The 20140-nt window shown below is 44.5% G+C and overlaps 1 protein-coding gene across 3 annotated transcripts; it reads right to left on the reverse strand.

Moving 5' to 3' along the window:
• Positions 1 to 853: 853 nt before the first annotated feature.
• Positions 854 to 18225, reverse strand: PSMG3 (proteasome assembly chaperone 3). Of its 3 annotated transcripts, none has more exons than XM_089682346.1 (4): positions 18160 to 18225; positions 12991 to 13213; positions 9042 to 9185; positions 854 to 1077 (listed from the first exon to the last, which is right to left on the reverse strand). In XM_089682346.1, the coding sequence occupies exons 2-4, from the start codon at positions 13204 to 13206 to the stop codon at positions 985 to 987; spliced, it is 453 nt and encodes a 150-aa protein (XP_089538472.1). In that variant the 5' UTR covers positions 13207 to 13213; positions 18160 to 18225; the 3' UTR covers positions 854 to 984. The 3 variants fall into 3 exon arrangements, with proteins under 3 accessions (XP_089538472.1, XP_089538481.1, XP_089538490.1); XM_089682355.1 differs by having other exon boundaries at positions 854 to 1124; XM_089682364.1 differs by lacking the exon at positions 854 to 1077 and having other exon boundaries at positions 8922 to 9185.
• Between the last annotated feature and the right edge of the window lie 1915 nt (positions 18226 to 20140).

The raw sequence follows: 20140 nt of genomic DNA on the forward strand, positions 1-20140 counted from the left end.
TTCCAGAGTTACCAGTAAGAATGCTGGGAGTATCCTCTGGACAGAAGGGTATTTAAGCACCAGTCTTTGAAGAGGCTAAGGCTGAGTCTTATTGTCAGCTACCTGAGTGCTAAAATACATACCTGCCAGTTCCCTGTTTGTCACTGAACCGTATTGACCCAAGTACTCTCTCACCTGCTGCCTGCCTTGACCTGACTACTCTCTCTCCTGCCTTGACCCCTGCCAAGGCCTGACTACTCTCTTGCCTCCCATGACCCCAGCCTGGACCTGACTACTCTCTGGTCTGTCTTGACACCTGTCTGGACCTGAATACTCTGTCTATCTCAACCTCCGCCAGGAACTGACTACTCTCTCGCCTGTCAAGATCTCTACCTAACCTATGTTCTAGTCTATAGTCCTGTAAACAGTCTCCAAAGCTTTTCTGTTGCAGTCACCCCCTACTGTTGCAGTCCTGAGGAACATGACCTAGTGCCAGTTGCAACAAAGAAAACCGAGATCACTAAGCTTTCCAGTTATCTCTACCATCAAGAGTTCTGGTAAAGACCAATTACACTATGAGCCTTGGGTGAATCTACCAGGGGGCACCATAACACACTTTCCAGATGGTTCTGTACTGTCAGGCCAACAGAGAGAAAAAGAACAGGCAGGCTTAGGTTTGGTTCAGGTCACAATTACAATTAAAAAGGACCCATGATTTGGGGATCCCAATCCTCCAAGACGGGTACTAGAGGATCAGAGGCAGACTTCCTGGATTTTGTTTCTAAAAAACTGTTTCCCCTGTAGGATCATGACAGCTGTACTTTAAAGCCTTTTGGCAGGTACTGTGTCCTCTGAATCAAGTTTAATGCACAGGTTTTATGTTTGAACAGTTTATTAATGTTTTTAATAAAATAGGTTGCTAGAAGGCGAATACATTTTTATTGAATTGTACATATTCTTCTGGAAGTCACTTATACTACATTGCTGTCACCAATCACCAGGTTTTTACATCATTACTTGGAGAAGTTTTCCTTTCAGTTCATTACTCTTTTTTGCTGATGTAATTTTCATTGATTTGATTCGTTGTTTGGCTTGCGTCTGTCATTTGTTGTATGGACAAGAAACAAACACATGGGTGTTATTGTCTGGAAGCAAATAAAATGTTATTTTCTGATTTATTCACCATGTATTGGTATTGATCAGTTGAATACATTTGTAATCTTTGGAAGAATAAAATTACAAAACAATTTCTGGAATTGTAATTTGCTCAACAGCAATAACGTTAAAAAAAAACAAAACACCTCAACAACAAATGAAAATAATAATGTTCTTCCTTTTTCTGAATTGCTGCTTTTAGCAAGGATGTCCTTCAGCTTACAGCACCCATTGTGTGGTCCTGTGGAACTCAAGGGTTCCTTCAGAGGTTGCTGGTGGTTCCTTGAGCTGTGGCTAATTGACCTCTCACCTATAGTTGCCTGCATAGTTCCAGGTCCAACACCGTTTGGAAGAGCCATAGCATGACACTAATGATTTTTTTTCATCTGGTGGTAAGGGTGATATTCTGACCACTGCTGTAAAGGGGGAATTTTTCCCACTAAACACAGCTGTAAGGGAGACATTCCTCCCACTGACCACCAATGTAAGTGGCACTTTCCACACAAGCAAAAGTGTAAGAAACATATTCTCAATGATCTTGATGGACTAATTTTTCAGGTGATCCCTAAGACCTGAAAATTTTTTCAAAGATTCATCTGGGGTTAAAAGATTGAGAATGGCTGCTTACAGAAAATGTTGGGGGAGTACACACATCTCTGAGGGTTTTGGTTACTAGTTTGAACCAATAAAAGTGATATTTAGCTATAGATTAAGTTCACAGGTTGAGTCACTTCTACCCGTTGTTTCTGGCCCTGTTCCCACCCACCTTGGGAGTCTCATTTCTACTGCAAGCGGTGTTTGTCCTTCTGCTGCTTTCTCCCTGGTGTTGACTGCAGCAGGTGTGCAGACCTTGGGGTTCCAAAGGAACTCCTTGGAAAATAGAAGAATCTATATACATTATATTGCCAAAAGTATTGGGACACCTCTACAAAACATTGGATTCAGGTGTTTCAATCACATCCATGGCCACAGGTGTATAAAATCAAGCACCTAGGCAAGCAGACGGCTTCTACAAACATCTGTGAAAGAATGGGTCGATCTCAGGAGCTCAGCGAATTCAAGTGAGGTACTGTGATAGGTTGCCACCTGTGCAATAAGTCCATCCATGAAATTTCCTCGCTACTAAATATTCCACATCAACTGTTAGTGGTATTATAACAAAGTGGAAGCAACTGGGAACAGCAGCAACTCAGCCACCAAGTGGTAGGCCACGTAAAATGAGAGTGGGGTCAGAGCATGCTGAAGTGCACAGTGCGCAGAAGTCACCAACTGTCTGCAGAGTCAATAGCTAAAGACCTCCAAACTTCGTGTGGCCTTCAGATTAGCACAGCAACAGTGCATAGAGAGCTTCATGGAATGGGTTTCCATGGCCGAGCAGCTGCATTCAAGGTTTACATCACCAAGTGCAATGCAAAGCGTCAGATGCAGTGGTGAAAAGCATGCCGTCACTGGACTCTACAGCAGTGGAGACATGTTCTCGAATCATGCTTCTCTGTTTGGCAATCCGAAAGACTTGTTGGGGTTTGGCAGTTGCCAGGAGAACAGTACTTGCCTGACTGCATTGTAACGAGTGTAAAGTTTGGTGGAGGGGGGATTATGGTGTGGGGTTCTTTTTCAAGGTTTGGACTTGGCCCCTTAGTTCCAGTGAAGGGAACTCTTAAGGCATCAGCATACCAAGACATTTTGGACAATTTCATGCTCTCAACTTTGTGGAAACAGTTGGAGGATGGCCCCTTCCTGTTCCAACATGACTGCGCACCAGGGAACAAAGCAAGGTCTATAATGACATGGATGAGCGAGTTTAGGGTGCAAGAACTTGACTGGCCTACACAGAGTCCTGACCTCAACCCAAGCCTCAACTACGAGCCAGGCCTTTTCGTCCGACATCAGTGCCTGACCTCACAAATGCGCTTCTGGAAGAATGGTCAAACATTTCCATAGACACACTCTTACACAGTTTATCCCCCCAAGAGTGCCTGACTATTCCCACCCCTTCTACCCAGCTGCTCCATTTATAGAAGCATAACTACAGCTTCTATTAATGAAACAGGATCTACGAATGGAGGAGTGGTGGATGATTGATAGGTCCACCCACTCCATTCATAGATCATGTTTTAATCATAGAAGCTGTAGTAACAAGACGGCCGGCTGCATACAGCTATTCACTTCTCTGGGTGGCTGCATGTAGCACCACAGCTCCTCGATGCAGGAAATCCCTGGAATTTGTATGCCACAAGGCTCTGTTCTTGTGCATAGACCATTCATATTTATTGGCTTTTTTAAATGAACACACAACGCGTGACAGGACACACGTCTTAACCTATTGCACAGGAATTGAAAAGTGTGAATGAGCCCTGAAAGCACAGAACACTTTTCAACTTAACAGTCCTCAGATGTGGTTGCTGTAGTAGTTACTTTCTTTCAGTCTAAAATATTATCAGCAAGTACAGAAAATACCAGTTGAGATTTTCAGGTCACCAGGTGAAAAAAAGAGAAAAAACAAAACAGCCACCACATCTAAGGACTGGCAAGATGCAATATATTACTTTTTAACATTAAAATGTATTTTATGAACAATGCATTGGGAGAGGAAATACCCATAGACAGAAACAAAAAAAGAGTGCTACAGAACATGTAAGCGTCACGATAACCTTGCCAGCAGCTCATCATTTAAAAGCGCTTTTTTTGTTCCTAGTAGAAATTATCTAAGCAGTTGTGCTGCGCTCTTTATCAGTTAGTATTGATCCCAGTTTTCTCTGTGGACTAGTAAACATCTCCCTCTAGGTTATGGAGAAGAAGAGAAGGGAGGGAGTTCCATATTCCTTTCCTAGAGTGACAACACTGCTTCTAGGATACAGTACAGTGAGGGAGTGTTGTCACCCTAGGGCAGAATCACCAGAAAACAAACAACAAAAGCTACCAAAAATTAAAACAAATGCAGCCACCACATCCAAGTACTGGTAACATTTCTGTTCTTGGGTATAAGCACACGTTTTGGATTTCTTTTTTTGTTATTTGTGTTGTTGAAATACATTTTGGATGCTTTGATATCTGTTTTAAGTTTGTGGATACTGATAAAGTCCATCAGTTTTGAATGCTTTTGTTCTGTTCTTAGGGCTGGATATACTTGAATAAATACAAAAATGTGACATTTTCTCAGCTGGGTCCCAGACCATACCCAAATAAGCCTTTAATTCCTAACAGTAAGATATAAAAGTGCAAACACAAATGAATTCAGATGTGGTTGCAGAATGCCGAAATCTTGTATCACTGTCATATAAGTAATGAGCAGCAGCGCAATGTATGGCTGAATTCATATGTAGAACTAGAGTAACTTTCCCACAACCATCAATCAGATGTCTTCCAGGCCAGGCTGTAAGTAGCTCCAGCTGTCAGTGAGAACAGGCCAATACATCAAGGCTGATGGTCACCTCCTCTACTCACAGCTGTCACTTAGGAAAACACATTCTCCTGCAGTAAGCTTTACAATCTGTTTGTTCTTCTCTCTGACCCAGGGTACAGTGTCATAGACTGCAGTATTTGCTTTATTCTGCAAACAGTTCATTGGTCTGTCTTTCATCAGCAGTGTGTCTTGTACAATCACTCTATATTGTAGCAGTTTCTTATTTAACATGTATATAAACCCTAACAATGAACTTCTCTTATTTGTTCCCTTTCAGTTTGTTAGATGTAACAAAACACTTTCAACTGTATATTTGTTTGTGCAAAGAAAATACTTGTTGATCCTGCCAGAAATTCAGAGCTGTCCTGTGCACTCTTCCAGTGTTATCTCAAGGAGTCAAATTAGCTCTCCTAGCTCTTAGGCCCCTTTAACACGAGCGGACCGATGGCGTACATCTTTCCGTTTTTCAAATGGACCTGATTGGCCGGCATCCGATTCGATCCTGTACGTCAAAAACAGACAGATGGGGATCTGTTTCCCATCCATCCAGGCAGTCCGTTTCCATCTAACCATCCCATTGAAATCAGCGGGCAATGTCTGTGTCTGCTCTGCAGTAGCAGAGCGGACAGAGACCTGTCATCCGCCTGCTCAGCGGAGAGATCTCCCACTGAGCAGGCGGATCATACTGACAGATCCGCCCCGTCTGAAAGGGGCCTTATTGTGGACTACAAAATAATTCCTCTTTATGTTGTAGAGAAGAGGAGAGTGCAAAGTTTTGTGTAGTTTGGCAAAACACAATGGGCAGGGCTGACACCATTCAGGCCACCGAAATGCTGTGTGTTGCTGGCCCAGCAGGAAGGTCAGTGGGTATTGTTGTGTATTTACAGGGTCTTTAAAGAAATACAACATGAGGAGATGTGCATGTATGACACAGATGTACTGCATATGTTTTTTTTCTTATTTTGCCCTGAAATACACATGAAAACCCAATGGAACTCACCCCAAAATACACTGTGAATAGATTCCAAGTATATTAAATTGATCACAGACTTAGGCCTGGTACACACGATGAGATTATTGGACAAATGATCGTCATTTTTTTTTTCTTGCATGCTCATCGAAAATAAAGAGGTTACAAAAGTTACGAAAAATTCATATGACAGAATAAAAATTTGGACGTGATGTAATGTATTGTATTTTTCGGTCAAAAACTGAACTGATTAAAATGGAACTCATACAATCTGGTATTGTACAAGAAAATTTTTTGTGCTTGTCCCATCAGATAATTTCGGAAGACCTGTCTTGATCTGTTCTCGGAAGCTGTGTGCTATCAGATCAGATAATCATACGATTGCTTTGAAAGTGGTATTTTAGTACGGTTTTCTGTTCGTGTGTATGGGCCTTTACTGTACAGCCAGTCTGATGCAGGCAAATGAAGGCGCTTAAAGGAATTGAATGTTCCGGTGTGCGCCTTGTGTAATATATTCTCCTTTGGGATTACGAGAGGTTGGGATCTTTTGCCAGAACTTGGAGTATCCACAGTGGAGGAGAGGCTTCAGCCTGGAGTGGTGACGTTCGGCTTTGGATGACTTAACACTGGAAGTGTTTTGTTCTGTTCAATAAGTGCAAAAAATATCTGTAGATCCTGCCAGAAATTCAATGCGGTTCTACGTATTCTGAATTTTAATCTCAAGCAGTGTGTTAACACCTCTATGAACTGCAAACACATACCCCACCCATGTTATGGAGATAAGCAGAGAAGGAGGTGTTCTGTAGACCGGTCTTAGGATGGCAACACTTTCATACATAGAGTACAATACCTCGTACTTTGTTCTATTATACTCTCATTAATTATAGATTCATCTGGTTGATCTCCACCTTGCATTTCAAATGACATTCTAGTGTGTTCTCCCTCCGACTTTCTCTTTGTTTCCTTTTGATTCTCAGGACCTTGTCTCTCAGGGCTCTTTTCTTGTATTGGCATATATCTCTTAATGGTACTCAAATTATTATTTGATTGAGGGCCCCTCCTCCTTTGGTGTCTCTGTTCCTCAAGATAAATGGAATTATTTGCACATAATATAGAGAAAGTTAGTCCGAATCATATATGCAGATTTAAATATGTTCACAAGGGAATAGGGTATGGTCACGTTTTCCTGCTTCTCTGGCTTACACTTGACCTACTGAGAACACCCGACACAAATGTCCAATTTCCTACAACGACAATCAGGCACTATTGATATATGTATTAAACTGTTGTCCACGGCAACCAACTCACCCAGTCCTTGTTGGCACAACTCTCTGCCTCCTTGTGGATGGATGTTTTGATCGGGAAGTCGGTCAATTCCAATTCCCTTTATCAGGTGTTTCAAGGTCTTTTCCTCCTAGTCACAGGACACAGCGATTCCTCAAGGATCTTCCAAAATACAATCTTTATTTCCTCCTGTATCTCCAGGGAACAACCCTCCTCTCCAGGACCACTAGGCAGAGAGCTACAGCCACTCGATACCTACAGGGCTCACTCCTATCCTCCAGGATATCCAGAACTATCACTCTACAGTGACTCATTAGTGACTTCACCTGTCACTCTGTAGCCTGTCTTACACACAGGCAGCCCCGGCGTTCCATCCCCAGCACTACAGGGGGACCTCCCCAGGATTCCTCCTACCCTGTCACTTGGGCACCTGCCGGCTCCTTCCACCGCTGCACCTCCGCTCCACCGCGGTGGGAAATCGACACCTCTCCTCCCCTCTCACAACCTTCCAATCCGGATCCGGAGAAGAGACTGATGCCTGGCCACAAGGTAAGGTCTGAGGGATATTCCTCTTAGAAGACAGCAGCGGATCCTCTTCCTTGGCGTCTGGAGCTCCTTAGGCTCACGGCGCCATACTCAGGCCCCTCCCCCTTTCAGAGCCTGCATCGGTCTTGATGTGGTCCACAATACCTCTTCCTATTTACAGTACAGTGAGTGAGTGCTATCAAACTAGGACAGGAAGTGTGTTACTGGCAGGATCACCAGGTGAAAAAAAAAAAAAAAACGCTTGAAAAAACCCAAGGCAGCCACCGCATTGCAGGACTGTTAAGCTGCAATATATTGCATTTTAGTTCTTGGGTTAAAATAGGCATTAAAGCATGCAAAAAAAATTAGCATGCAGTGGGTCTGTGCCCCCACTGCATGGATCGGCTGCTCGTTTTTTCTAGGGGTGAGGACTAAGCTCATACTCATCTGACCCGCTAATCCTACAGAAAACTGCACTCCCCCACGGTCCAGCTGTGGACTGTTCCTGTCTGTGGAGCACGCCTTGAGTGTTCTGCCGTCAGGAACAGTCCATTTACAAAATGTGTGGGAAGGATCAGTGGGTCAGGTGAGTATATCTTCAGTGTCCTCACCCCTTAGAATAAGACAAGCATTTGACCCATGCAGTGCCAGCACAGCCCCACTGCACGAGACGAGAATTTTTTTCCCTCAGATTTCTGCTTTAAAGGAAATGTTTCCTGCAAGAGACAAAGAGGCTGTCATTGCCGAGTTCTCATTCCACAAATGCTAGTTGCCAGGCTGTAAACTGACCCTCTGGCTTTGGGTTGACGTTACTGACCCAGAAAAAGTATGTAGATAAGGGTTTGTAACTTCTCACCTATACGAATGCTTGTTCCAGTTTGTGACTCAGACCAGACAGAAAGTTTCAGCATTACAGCCAAGCAAATGGCATTTTAAGAAATAGGTCGGCAATGGCAGCCTGCACTACTCGTAGGGAAGGTTTACGTTTGGCTTTTTCCATGAGGTAAATATAGAGGCTGCTACTGCTGACCTCCTTCTAAAAATACTAGTTACTTGGCAGAGTCACCAGCAATTAAAGACTCAATACCCAATATACATACTTGTTCCAGATTGGTGGCTCAGCATATTTGGCAGCCAGGCAACTAGCATTTCCAGAAGAAGAGGACAGCTATGAAAACCAACATGTTTCTCTCATGTCCTTTATCACATATCACTATTACTAAAGCATTTTGCCACATAATATACATTCCTTGCCGGTATGGGGGAGAATATGACCTCCTCACATGGTGCACCTACAAGAGGCCAGGTGGCCACAATTAATCTTTGCTCTTTTCTTTAATGAGTCAATCAGCTGATGACATGCAGATCCTCTTTTTCAAATCAGATCCTCTTTCTCGTAGAAATCTTGGTTGATTGTCTCATGAAGTAAAACAGCAAATATTACTTATGGAATACTGGCCGTTGTTGGTTGCAACCCCAAAATCTCCTACAATGTTTTAATGTCCCAGAGGTATGGTTGTTAGTTGGGCGTTCAAACTGTTCAGAATAAAAACACATTTCTTGCTCATATAACACAAAGAAAAATCAGAGCCTAAGCAGTGAAGCTTATGTATAAAATGTTTGTAATACAAAGTTAATGAAACATCCAATGTACACATTCTAAATGTATTCAACAATCATTTACAGCAATGAACCCTAAGAAAGGTATTCAGTCCATCACCAAACCTGACAGCTCTTTATCAGGGCTTTCAGTGCAGTCATACAATCCGGACTTTGGTCCTTTAGTGCAATGCCTAGAAGTACTGGCTTGTTCTTCGATTCTTGAGATACAAAGCTAACCAAATTCTTGGCGCAGACATGAACGAGAGGCTGGAGAAATACAAACAAAGAAAATTATTAATAAAAAGGAATTGAATTGCACAGATGGACTTCTATTTCCGTACCATTAATAGGAAAATGTCAGGTGGATGTGAATAGTTGCTTCGTGCATCAGACACATTCGAACCTTCCATGTTTATCGTCACTAAGGTTGCCTTCACACTGACGTAGTGTGGTATTCCTGCACTGTGAGTGCAGCGCAGTGTACCTGCGGGTTTCCTGAACTTTGCCATAGACTTCTATTGCACTGGGAGGTTTTGGGGCATTTTCTGAAAGCGTAACAAAAGTCTTGTATGCAGTAATTTTGGTGCATTTTAAAGATGAGTTCCACTCGACCTATCAAAAAATAAAAGTCAGCAGCTACAAAAACTGTAGCTGACTTTTAAAAAACAGCCACTTACCTGTCCCTCGGTGCCGTGGTGTGTCCCCTGCAGCCCGTTTCACCGGCCGTCCTGTATTCCAGGAGGCCGGCATCTTCCCTGTGGGCATCTGGCTGTGATAGCTTGCGGCTTCACAGCCGGGTACCCAATGCGCATGCTCGAGTAGCGCTGCACTTCGTGAATGGTCCTGTAGTCTTCTAGGACCTGTCACATGTCCCAAAAGACTATAGGGAGAGAGGGAGGGAGGACACCTTCCGTTAACGATCGCCTAGGCGATCGGACCGGAAGTGGGACCTGTCAAATTCGGGTACCTGTTCCCCTGCCCCCCAAAAGGTGCCAATCCTTAATGGGGAGCGGGGGACCAGTCCTGAAAACTTCCCCTTTTGGGTGGAGCTCCGCTTTAAGAAAACCCATCAAAACTCCCCAATGCAATAGAAGTCTATGGCAAACCATAGATAAATCTTACGAAACCCACGGGTACTTTGCGCTGCACCCGTGGTGCAGGAAAATCGCACTGCATCAGTGGGGAGGATCCCTAACCAAAACTTACTGACTGCTTTACAGGCCAGTTTTAGTAACTTGTTTACTTGGGCACTGAAGCCCATATACCGCAAACTGGGCAATGTTTCAGCCTCCTAGACTTGCCGCTTGTCCTAATGTGTCCATGCAGCCACTGCATCCAAATCGTCTTTAATGGGCTGCCTGCAAACAACACCTGGAGGTTAAAGACACTGGAAAAAAATGCCCATTTACAGTATATATACCTCAGCGGTGGTGTTGTCAAAAACACATTGGAATTTAAGCTGTCAGTCATTAGTGGATGGTGAGATTATTGTATGGTCACCTTCTATACTCTCCCCCCTATGAGGATTACAATAGACCAAAACGTACTGGGGTTGATTTCCTAATGGCAAATAGATGGTTCAGTTTGCAAGGGAAATTTCCTCAGACCATAATGAATGAGGCGAGCCTCTGCTGACCTCCATCATCCAATCACGTACAAGCAAAAATGGATTTATTTTTCTTGCACGTGATCAGGCATTCGTTGCCAAGTGACACCACATTTACTAGGCTCTGAGGAAAATTCTCTTGCAAAGTGAACAGCCTATTTTCCTTTAGAAAATCAACCCAATTGTTGTGGATATTTAGCCTATGGCAGTCCCTGTAGTAAGGAGGGTAAAGGAGATGACTGTGGATCTAGTAAGGTTTCCAGGATACTCCAGATCTGGTAGCCTTATTTTTATTATTTTAGGTATACATAGTACTGGGAGATATTTTGCTACATTAGGCTGGCAAAAAACAAAGAACAGCAGCACGTTTTGCTTACTGTGCTGGCATAAGAACTGCATCACACATAGATCTTGTTCTGTTCTATTATTTTAATAGAAGGTCTACAATACGATGAATTAGAACATGGTGCACACATTAACCACTTCCAGTCCGGACACTTTTACCCCCTTCCTGTCCAGGCCAATTTTCAGATTTCCGTGCTATCACACTTTGAATGACAATTGCGCAGTCATGCAACACTGTACCCATATGAATTTTTTATCTTTTTTTTTTTATACAGATAAAACTTTATTCACCACTGGGATTCTTATTTTTTTTGCTATATAAATGAAAAAGTCCAAAAATTTCAAAAAAAAGTTTTTCTTATAAAATATTGCAAATAAATATTCTTTCTTCATAAACCTTGGCCAAAATATATTCAGTTATCTTTTTAGTGAAAATAAATAACCCAAATTAGTTTATAATCAAAATTGATAAATTTTTTAAAATTTTTACATTTTTATTTTATATTGTTATTTATGTTTTGTTTTTTTTTTCATACCGTCACCCTAGCAGTACAGTGTCACCACTACTTGTGGGGGGTGATGTAGATTTTTTTTTTTTTTTTTTTACACTGATTGCTTTTACACCCATAAAGGCTGTAAAAGGAATAATTTCTCCTTCTCTCTGGCTGCATTCCTGCAGCCATCGAGAAATACTGTGTGAGCTGTGATTGGTCACAGCATGTCACATGGTACAAGGCTGTTGTGAATAGCATTGTACCATGTGACCTCTGTGATCATTCACAGATGTCAGACGTAGTAAGCAATGATGTCAGAAGTGGCATCTTGCTTACTACTCTTCATGTGATCACTGATTGGCCAATCAGTGATCGCATGAACGGGACTTCACACAGAGGTCCCGTACAACGATCGGTGTTCTGCTGAGTCCTCCGAATCGCGGTGCTGCGCAGTCCCAGGGAGTGCACAAGCAGGGAGGATGTTTATAAATGGCCATCCGCCCCTGCACTGCTCCCGTCTGGCCGTTTATATACATGGGCCGGATGGAAAGTGGTTAAGGATACAAAAACAAAATTGATTTAGAATACTTTATTAATCCCAAGGGTATACAGTGCAGGTACCTATGAGTGAACTACTTCCCGGTAGTGTCGAAGCTTGCCTGCTCCCTCCCACTCATTTCTATTGCTTCATCACCATAATTGGCTTGGCTTTGTGTAGGGAGCGTTGGCAGAATGCATAACAGCAGGAATATGAGGCTGGTGAAAGCATGTTCAGGCACCTTTAGGTGTCTTCACTTTATACATAACAGATTTGCTTTAAAAGTTCAGTCTTCCATAAACAGGTCCCATTTTGCTTTGGGGCATGGTGTGCCAAACCTTGTGTTCTATATGCAAAGTCAGATTGCAGAGTCCCACATCCAAGCCAGGCCTTGCTTCTCTATAGTATAATTTGAGGCCAGAAGGTCAGTCCACCTAAAAATTGATAGTGCAGTGGTGGGATAATCGTGCATCCCAAAGAGAAAGTAATGCCCAGCTGTAATGTCAGCAGGAAGTGAAAGGTGTTGAGGATGCAGAGGTGCACCAAGTGCTATGAGTAGTATCATCTGCCCATTACTTAAGGACTGATCTTTAAACTGATGATTGTTGCTTGGAGTGCAATAGCCCATACACATACTATGCAGAACAACAAGTTTTATGAAAAGGTTGTAAATTACAAATATACCTTCAAGTTCCCTTCTCTAATGCCATCGTTGTGTTATGATCTTTGGTGCACTTCTAACTTCGGAACCCTAATTCATTTGTGGCTTTAAGCCTGAGATGTGTACTCAAGGGAGTGTTACCAGGGTCAGCCATAAGAGGCCACAGCTGGGATTGTTTGACCTGTACACACATATTATGGCCAATTTAGACAACAGCCATTTAACCTAACAGCATGTTAGACGTTTAGGAGGATAACAGAGTACCCAGAGAGACCCAAGCAAGTACAGGGAGAACATGAAAACTTGATGCAGATACTGTTCTGGTCGAGATTTGACCTGAGGACCCCAGCACTACAACGCAGAAGTGCTAACCACTGTGCCTATACCTCATACTTTCAGAATAAAATGATACAAAATGTCATGCTTACCTCATCACATCCTAGAAGGACTTTGGTGGTAAGGGTGGGATTGCCCAAGTCTCCAGTTACTGAGTTAGGAGTCACATAGACCAGTGTGCCCAACTTCCCGTACTGTGTCACCACAACCAGAATATGATCTGTGAAGGCAGAGCAGACCACTTGGGTAGTACACCCATTAATTACCTCTTCAGCTTGCTTGGTGGTAACCACAGGCTGTCCTTCCATACTTACTCTATCAATGACAATAAATGGAAACAATATTAATTTCACATCCTGCTGGAGCCACCCGAGTGTGCTGTACTAAATACATTCACCAGCCACTTTATTAGGTACACCTTGCTAGTAATGGGCTGGACCCCCTTTTGCCTTCAGAACTGCCTTCATTTTTTGTGGCATAGATTCAACAAGATTTTGGTCAGGGTGGATTTGATTTAAATCAAACTGATTTAAATCACGATTTAAATCACTAGTCAGTAAGGCTTGATTTAAATCCTAGTTTTCTACATAAAGACTAATTCTTGCTGGTATAACTTTAATATGCAAGTAGATGAAGATTTTTAGAATAACAACTTTTCATATTAGTTTTTTTATCCCCAGTTTAATAGGTTAATCATTCATATTTGGACAACTTTTCTGTTGTACTTAGGAAGGAGAAAAATAATCATTACCTTAATAATAACAATTTAAATAGATTTATTCAACTGAAACAATAACATTCCAGCATATGTTATTTGCTTAACCTCTTGCCGACCGCGCATAGCCGAATGACGGCTTCACCGCGGCCGGCCAGTTCTGAGTGGACGTCATATGACGTCCTCCCAGAACGCGCTCTCCTGCGCGCCCCAGGGGGCGCGCACCCGGCGATCTTCGTGATCGCTGTGTCCTACGGACACAGCTGATCACGTGATGTGATGAAAGGCCGATCCCACCGGCCTTTTACCACGTGATCAGCGGTGTCCAATGACATGCTGATCACAGGGAAATGCAAGTGCCGGTTCTCGGCTGCACTTTCCTCACGCTGTCAGATCGTGAGGAAAGTACTGCCGAGAACCGGCAGTTGTCAGAGCGGGGATCGGCACCGATCATCAGGGCACTGATGATCAGTGCCCTGATGATCGGTGCCCAGCAGTGACACCCGCAAGTTCCGCCCAGCAGTGCGCCCACTAGCTCCGCCCACCCGTGCCCAGCAGTGCCCCCACCTGTGCCCAGCAGTGCCCCCACCTGTGCCACTCTGCAGTGCCCCCACCTGTGCCACTCTGCAGTGCCACCTACATGTGCCCAGCAGTGCCACCCACCTGTGCCCACCAGTGCCACCCACCTCTGCCCACCATGCCACCCACCTGTGCCCACCAGTGCCACCCACCTGTGCCCACCCACCAGTGCCACCCACCAGTGCAGCCCAGCAGTGCTGCCAGTCAGTGCCCAGGGGTTGTGCCAGTCAGTGCCGCCAGTCAGTGCCCAGAAGTGATGCCAGTCAGTGCCGTCTATCAGTGCCCATCATCAGTGTCACCTATCAGTGCCGCCTATCAGTGCTGCATATCAGTGCCGCCTATCCGTGACCCCTAATTAGTGCTGTCTATCAGTGCCGCCTATCCGTGCCACCTCATTAGTACTGCCTATCAGTGCCCTTTAGTGCTGCCTATCAGTGCCCATCAGTGCCGCCTATCAGTGCCCATCAGTGCCGCCTCATCAACGCAAATCAGTGAAGGAGAAAAAATACCTGTTTGAAAAATTTTATAAAAGAAACAAATAAACTTTTTTTTTTTTTCAAATTTTTTGCACTTTTTTAAATTTATAGCGCAAAAAGTAAAGCGCCCAGTGGCGATTAAATACCACCAAAAGAAAGCTCTATTTGTGAGAAAAAAATGATCAAAATTTCATATGGGTACAATGTTGCATGACCGCGCAATTGTCAATCAAAGTGCGGCAGCGCTGAAAGCTGAAAATTGGCCTGGTAAGGAAGGGGGTATAAGTGCCTGGTAGGCAAGTGGTTAAATAATAATAATAAAAAAAAAATTTGAAAAACGGTCTGTTTCGGTTTTAGTTTCCGGCCAAGTGAATCCTGAATTTTCGGTTTCAGTACCAGAATCTTCATTTCGGTGCACCACTAGTTTAGATGAGTCAAGCATTTTCTGTTGCTGCTCCTGGACGCAGTGGCCCTGGGTTTTTTCTCCTGTTGATAAACGCCCCCGCTACTAAAAGTGGACACACAGGATAACAGGAGCATTCGGAAGCAGTAAGAAAAAAAAAATATAATCTGACGCCCTTAAAAGTGGCTGCAAAAATGTCCTGTGTGCATGAGACCTTACTTTTTTTTTTTAAACTTTAAATTAATTTATCAAAGGATAAGTTTACCTTTGATGTGACTTTGATACGAATTTACACTCTCTGGCACTCAAGTAGCAGCAAAGTAATGCAGGAACCTTAATGTGTCCAAAGCCACATGTTAGGGTTAGGATAAGGGTTAGGGTTAAAGGATAAGTTCACCTTTCGGAAAATGTTACATGTTCCACCCGTTTTTAGGGTGGAACATGTAACATGTACCCATAGCTGCAGCCACCGCTCCAACCCTCTCCCTCTGACAGATAGTATGGTGCGAAGTCTCCCCATACCACCTGTCAAATTTGAAAACAGTGTGGCTGTGTGGGGCTCCGCCCCCACAGTCGCATCACTCATTCACAGACTTCTGTAAATGAATAAACTGCAAGTCCCAGCAGCCTTAGCGGCTGTGGGCTTGTAGTTTTCAATGAACTACCACAGTGCTGTGGAGCCCCGCAGTAGTTCTTTGAAGCTTCCTGTTAGAATATCTGCTTACTCATACATCCCATATGGACAATCTGACAGGTCTGCAGGAGACCTGCATGGCACCAGCGATCTACTTTGGCAGTGCGGCATGTGCAGTGACCACTGTGTCCTATGGTTGCCACCTCATCCCTTTAAAACTGAACACAATAATTACGCAGGTTCTGAGGCTGATGAAGGTGGTAATTAAACTCACTTAGAGCCTTATCTGCAATAAATTAGCAACAGAACCTGTGTAATTAATATGTATTCAGTTTTAAAGGGAAGAGGTGGCAATCCTACTGATCGCTGGCGCAATGCTCTTCAGGCTCCTGTAGACAAAAATAATAAATGCACATTTTTTTACCTGCAAAAGAATGTGCATTTGTTATTTTTTTCTAAAAAGTGAACTTATCCTTTAAACTTTTGTTTAATCAGGTAGAGAACAAAAAGTCCCCTATATGATGCATTTTTTTGGTGACAGGACCTCTTTAAAGAGACATCAGGGGTCTTAAAGAGCCCCATATCTCTCACCTGTCCTCCAGTAAAGCTAATAGAACACAGATTGTGTTCCATTAGCTTCTTCCCCGGCCATGCTGGCTGGCAACAGTGACCCCAGGGCCCGGAGGTGACGTTTTACAATATGAACAGGCCCTATAGCCAAGGATAAAGGGTACAGTGCGCTCCTGGGGCCCTTAAATGAACGCAGGGGTCTTTATCTCTATATGTGAATGGTGCAGGTCCTGCTATACCAGTACAGTATATAAAATGTATGGAAATGGCAGACAGACCTCACCACTAATAGAACATAACAGTCTGCTGTCCTGCCTGGGCTCTGACCTATGAGAAGTGATCAGCACACACGGGTACACTGTCCCTCACTGGGGGGGGGGTCCTCTTTACTGAACTACAACTCCCAGCAATCAGGAGGAGATCCTCAGTCAGCCTGAGCTGGAGATGGGAACCTTCCTGAGGATGATGTACAGGTGAAACTCGAAAAATTAGAATATCGTGCAAAAGTTCATTTATTTCAGTAATGCAACTTAAAAGGTGAAACTAATATATGAGAAGCAAGATAGTTCAAGCCGTGATTTGTCTCATATATTAGTTTCACCTTTTAAGTTGCATTACTGAAATAAATGAACTTTTGCACGATATTCTAATTTTTCGAGTTTCACCTGTATATCAGTGGTTTCCAAACTGTGGCCCTCTGCTTGCCTATATCTGGCCCATGAGGCATTTTTCCTGTCGCCGTCATCGAAGACTGGGCAGAATTCCCGCCGCCGTCATCGAAGACGGGGCAGAATTCCCGCCGCCGTCATCAACGACGGGGCAGAATTCCCGCCGCCGTCATCAACGACGGGGCAGAATTCCCGCCGCCGTCATCAACGACGGGGCAGAATTCCCGCCGCCGTCATCAACGACGGGGCAGAATTCCCGCCGCCGTCATCAACGACGGGGCAGAATTCCCGCCGCCGTCATCAACGACGGGGCAGAATTCCCGCCGCCGCCAACGACGGGGCATAATACCCGCCGCCGACATCAACGACGGGGCACAATACCCGCCGCCGACATCAACGACGGGGCACAATACCCGCCGCCGACACCAACGACGGGGCACAATACCCGCCGCCGACACCAACGACGGGGCACAATACCCGCCGCCGACACCAACGACGGGGCACAATACCCGCCGCCGACATCAACGACGGGGCACAATACCCGCCGCCGACATCAACGACGGGGCACAATACATGCCGCCGACATCAACGACGGGGCATAATACATGCCGCCGACATCAACGACGGGGCATAATACATGCCGCCGACATCAACGACGGGGCATAATACATGCCGCCGACATCAACGACGGGGCATAATACCCGCCGCCGACATCAACGACGGGGCATAATACATTCCGCCGACATCAACGACGGGGCATAATACATTCCGCCGACATCAACGACGGGGCATAATACATGCCGCCGACATCAACGACGGGGCATAATACATGCCGCCGACATCAACGACGGGGCATAATACATGCCGCCGACATAAACGACGGGGCATAATACATTCCGCCGACATCAACGACGGGGCATAATACCTGCCGCCGACATCAACGACGGGGCACTATCATTCCTACTGACACCAGCAATCCGGCAATATTCCTCCTACTGACACGAACGATGGAGAAACAAAATGGGACATTGTTCACTTACACTGAGCACAGTCTGCCCCCCCCCCCAAAAAAAAAGTCTGAAGGACGATAAACTGGCCCTTTGCTTAGGAAGTTTAGAGACCCCTGACGTATACATTCAACACAGCCATGTGCTCTGGTGGCCAGCTCCTTATCCTCCTCTCTGCACTCACCCTGCAGGGCTCAGCTTCTACTCACCACATGCACAGCCTCTCCTCAAACACAGGAAGAACCCAGAGAAGGAAAACTACGACTCCCAGCAGACTCTGCGCTGACAACATTCCAACTTTATTAGTAATGACAAACAGTGTACAGAACAGCATGGACAGGAACAAGAAACATACCAGCGCCACCTGCTGGTAGATTCACCCATTGTAGTTCTGCCAGTATCTACAATACAGTGTATAGCACAGCACATGTTGGGGTTGGTTTATTAACCACTAGCCCGGACTGTCATTGGTGCAAGGAGAGAAAAGAAAGACAGAGAGGAAACAAAGTGGGGCGTATATGTGACAGCACGTATAAAGACTCATTTCCATGAAGCTGTATATCTGCGTATGCTCAGCAGGAATGTGTTAAAGTGGTTGCAGGGTCGGACTGACAACTCATTGGGCCCCCGGGCAATAGGGGATCATGGGGCCCCTGTGTCCTTGCCCAAACTCAAAAAAGCCTATGATAAAGGTACCAGGGGCATCTCATGGGGCCCCCTACTGACCCCGGGCCCTCGGGCAGTGCCCGAGTTTCCAAATGGTCAGTCCGCCCCTGAGTGGTTGTAAAACTCAGATATGGACCATGAACAAAGCATATCCCTCTATAGTGTGTACTTGTCTCAGTCCAGAGCACTAAGTGTCATTACTGTCCGCTGCTTCAGTCCTCAGCTATCAGCATGAATCACAAGTTTTCCTGACACAAAGAGAAAAAAGGTGATGGCAGGGAGCTCCAGCACACAGTCTGTGATTGACAGTCTCAGATCTGTTGCTGTGAGCTGTGTGAAGGGGCTTGTGTCCCTTCACTTCAATCAGCTCTCAGAGTTTGCCTTACTAAGCTCTGCATTGTGTAATTTCTGCTGTCCACCCCCTTTTTTCTGATCGCTCAGACAAGCTTTAAAATTCTGGACTTTGGGCAAATGTAGAGAAGACTCCAGATAAACAGGTACCACTTATGTAGGAGGATTTTTTAAATCTCTGTGTATAACCAGTCACTTCACTGGGAATACAGCCACTTTAAAGAACTACAATTCCCAGCAAGCTCTCTGAGAGAGCTCCGGTTCTTGTACTAACCATCAGAAATCAGGAGGTGCCATTCCTGATCACGTTATTGTGACAATAACCTCTGATTAGCTATCAGGCCCCATTTACATCTGGCGATTTGTGATCTTGGGCGCTGCGATTCAGCCCTCGATCCCAACTTGCACTACAATATTGCAAAACGCCTGTTTGGCTGCCATTCATTTTCAATGCCACCTAAATGTGGTGCGGTTTTGCCATGATCGTTGCGTGATAAATCTTGCGGCAAACCACAATACGCAAAGATTGTCAAAAAGGTGCTTCTTTTGAGCGGCAAGCTTCGAGCACTGCGTTTGCCACAATTGCAGAAAAAGAAGGTTTTTTATTTTTTGTTTTTTTTTGATAAATGACTTGGTGGGAATATGAAGAATATTTTATGTTACAATAAACTGTCAGTGAATCCAGCAAAAACAGTTCTATTGTCGGTGACTGTTCTCCTCCATCTTCCTACTGCTGAGCATTCTTCAGTCTCTCTGGCTTCATATTGGTCTCCGATGTCCTCCACTACCCTCCTCCTCTGCCAAAATGACTACACTGAAAAAACGTGTACACCCCCAATATTCTGTTCATGAACTGCACCCATTTACTTATCTGAAAACTCTTGAATAATGTTTTTATTTCTGGTACTTACAGTATATAGCGCCGTCAATTTACGCAGCGCTTTACATATATATAGTAGATCCACATCAGTCCCTAACCCTCAAGGGGCGTACAATCTAAGGTCCCTAACTTACATTCATACATACACATATTAGGGACAATTTAGACAGGATCCAATTCACCTACCAGCATGTCTTTGGAGTGTAGGAAGATACCGGAGTACCCGGAGGAAACCCACGCAAGCACAGGGAAAATATGCAAACTCCATGTAGGTGGTGCCATGATTGGGATTT

This window comes from Staurois parvus, unplaced genomic scaffold (genome assembly GCF_062004578.1).
Source record: "Staurois parvus isolate SC_StPar_1 unplaced genomic scaffold, SC_StPar_1.0 ptg000018l, whole genome shotgun sequence".
NCBI lineage: Eukaryota > Metazoa > Chordata > Amphibia > Anura > Ranidae > Staurois > Staurois parvus.

Coding starts and splice junctions, on each gene's coding strand:
- PSMG3 (XM_089682346.1), bottom strand. CDS start 13,206: ATGGAAGGACAGCCTGTGGTTACCACCAAGCAAGCTGAAGAGGTAATT. Junction 9,186..12,990: donor TCCTTCTAGGATGTGATGAG/GTAAGCATGACA, acceptor GTATTTCTCCAG/CCTCTCGTTCATGTCTGCGC. Junction 1,078..9,041: donor CCCTGATAAAGAGCTGTCAG/GTTTGGTGATGG, acceptor AACAAATGACAG/ACGCAAGCCAAACAACGAAT.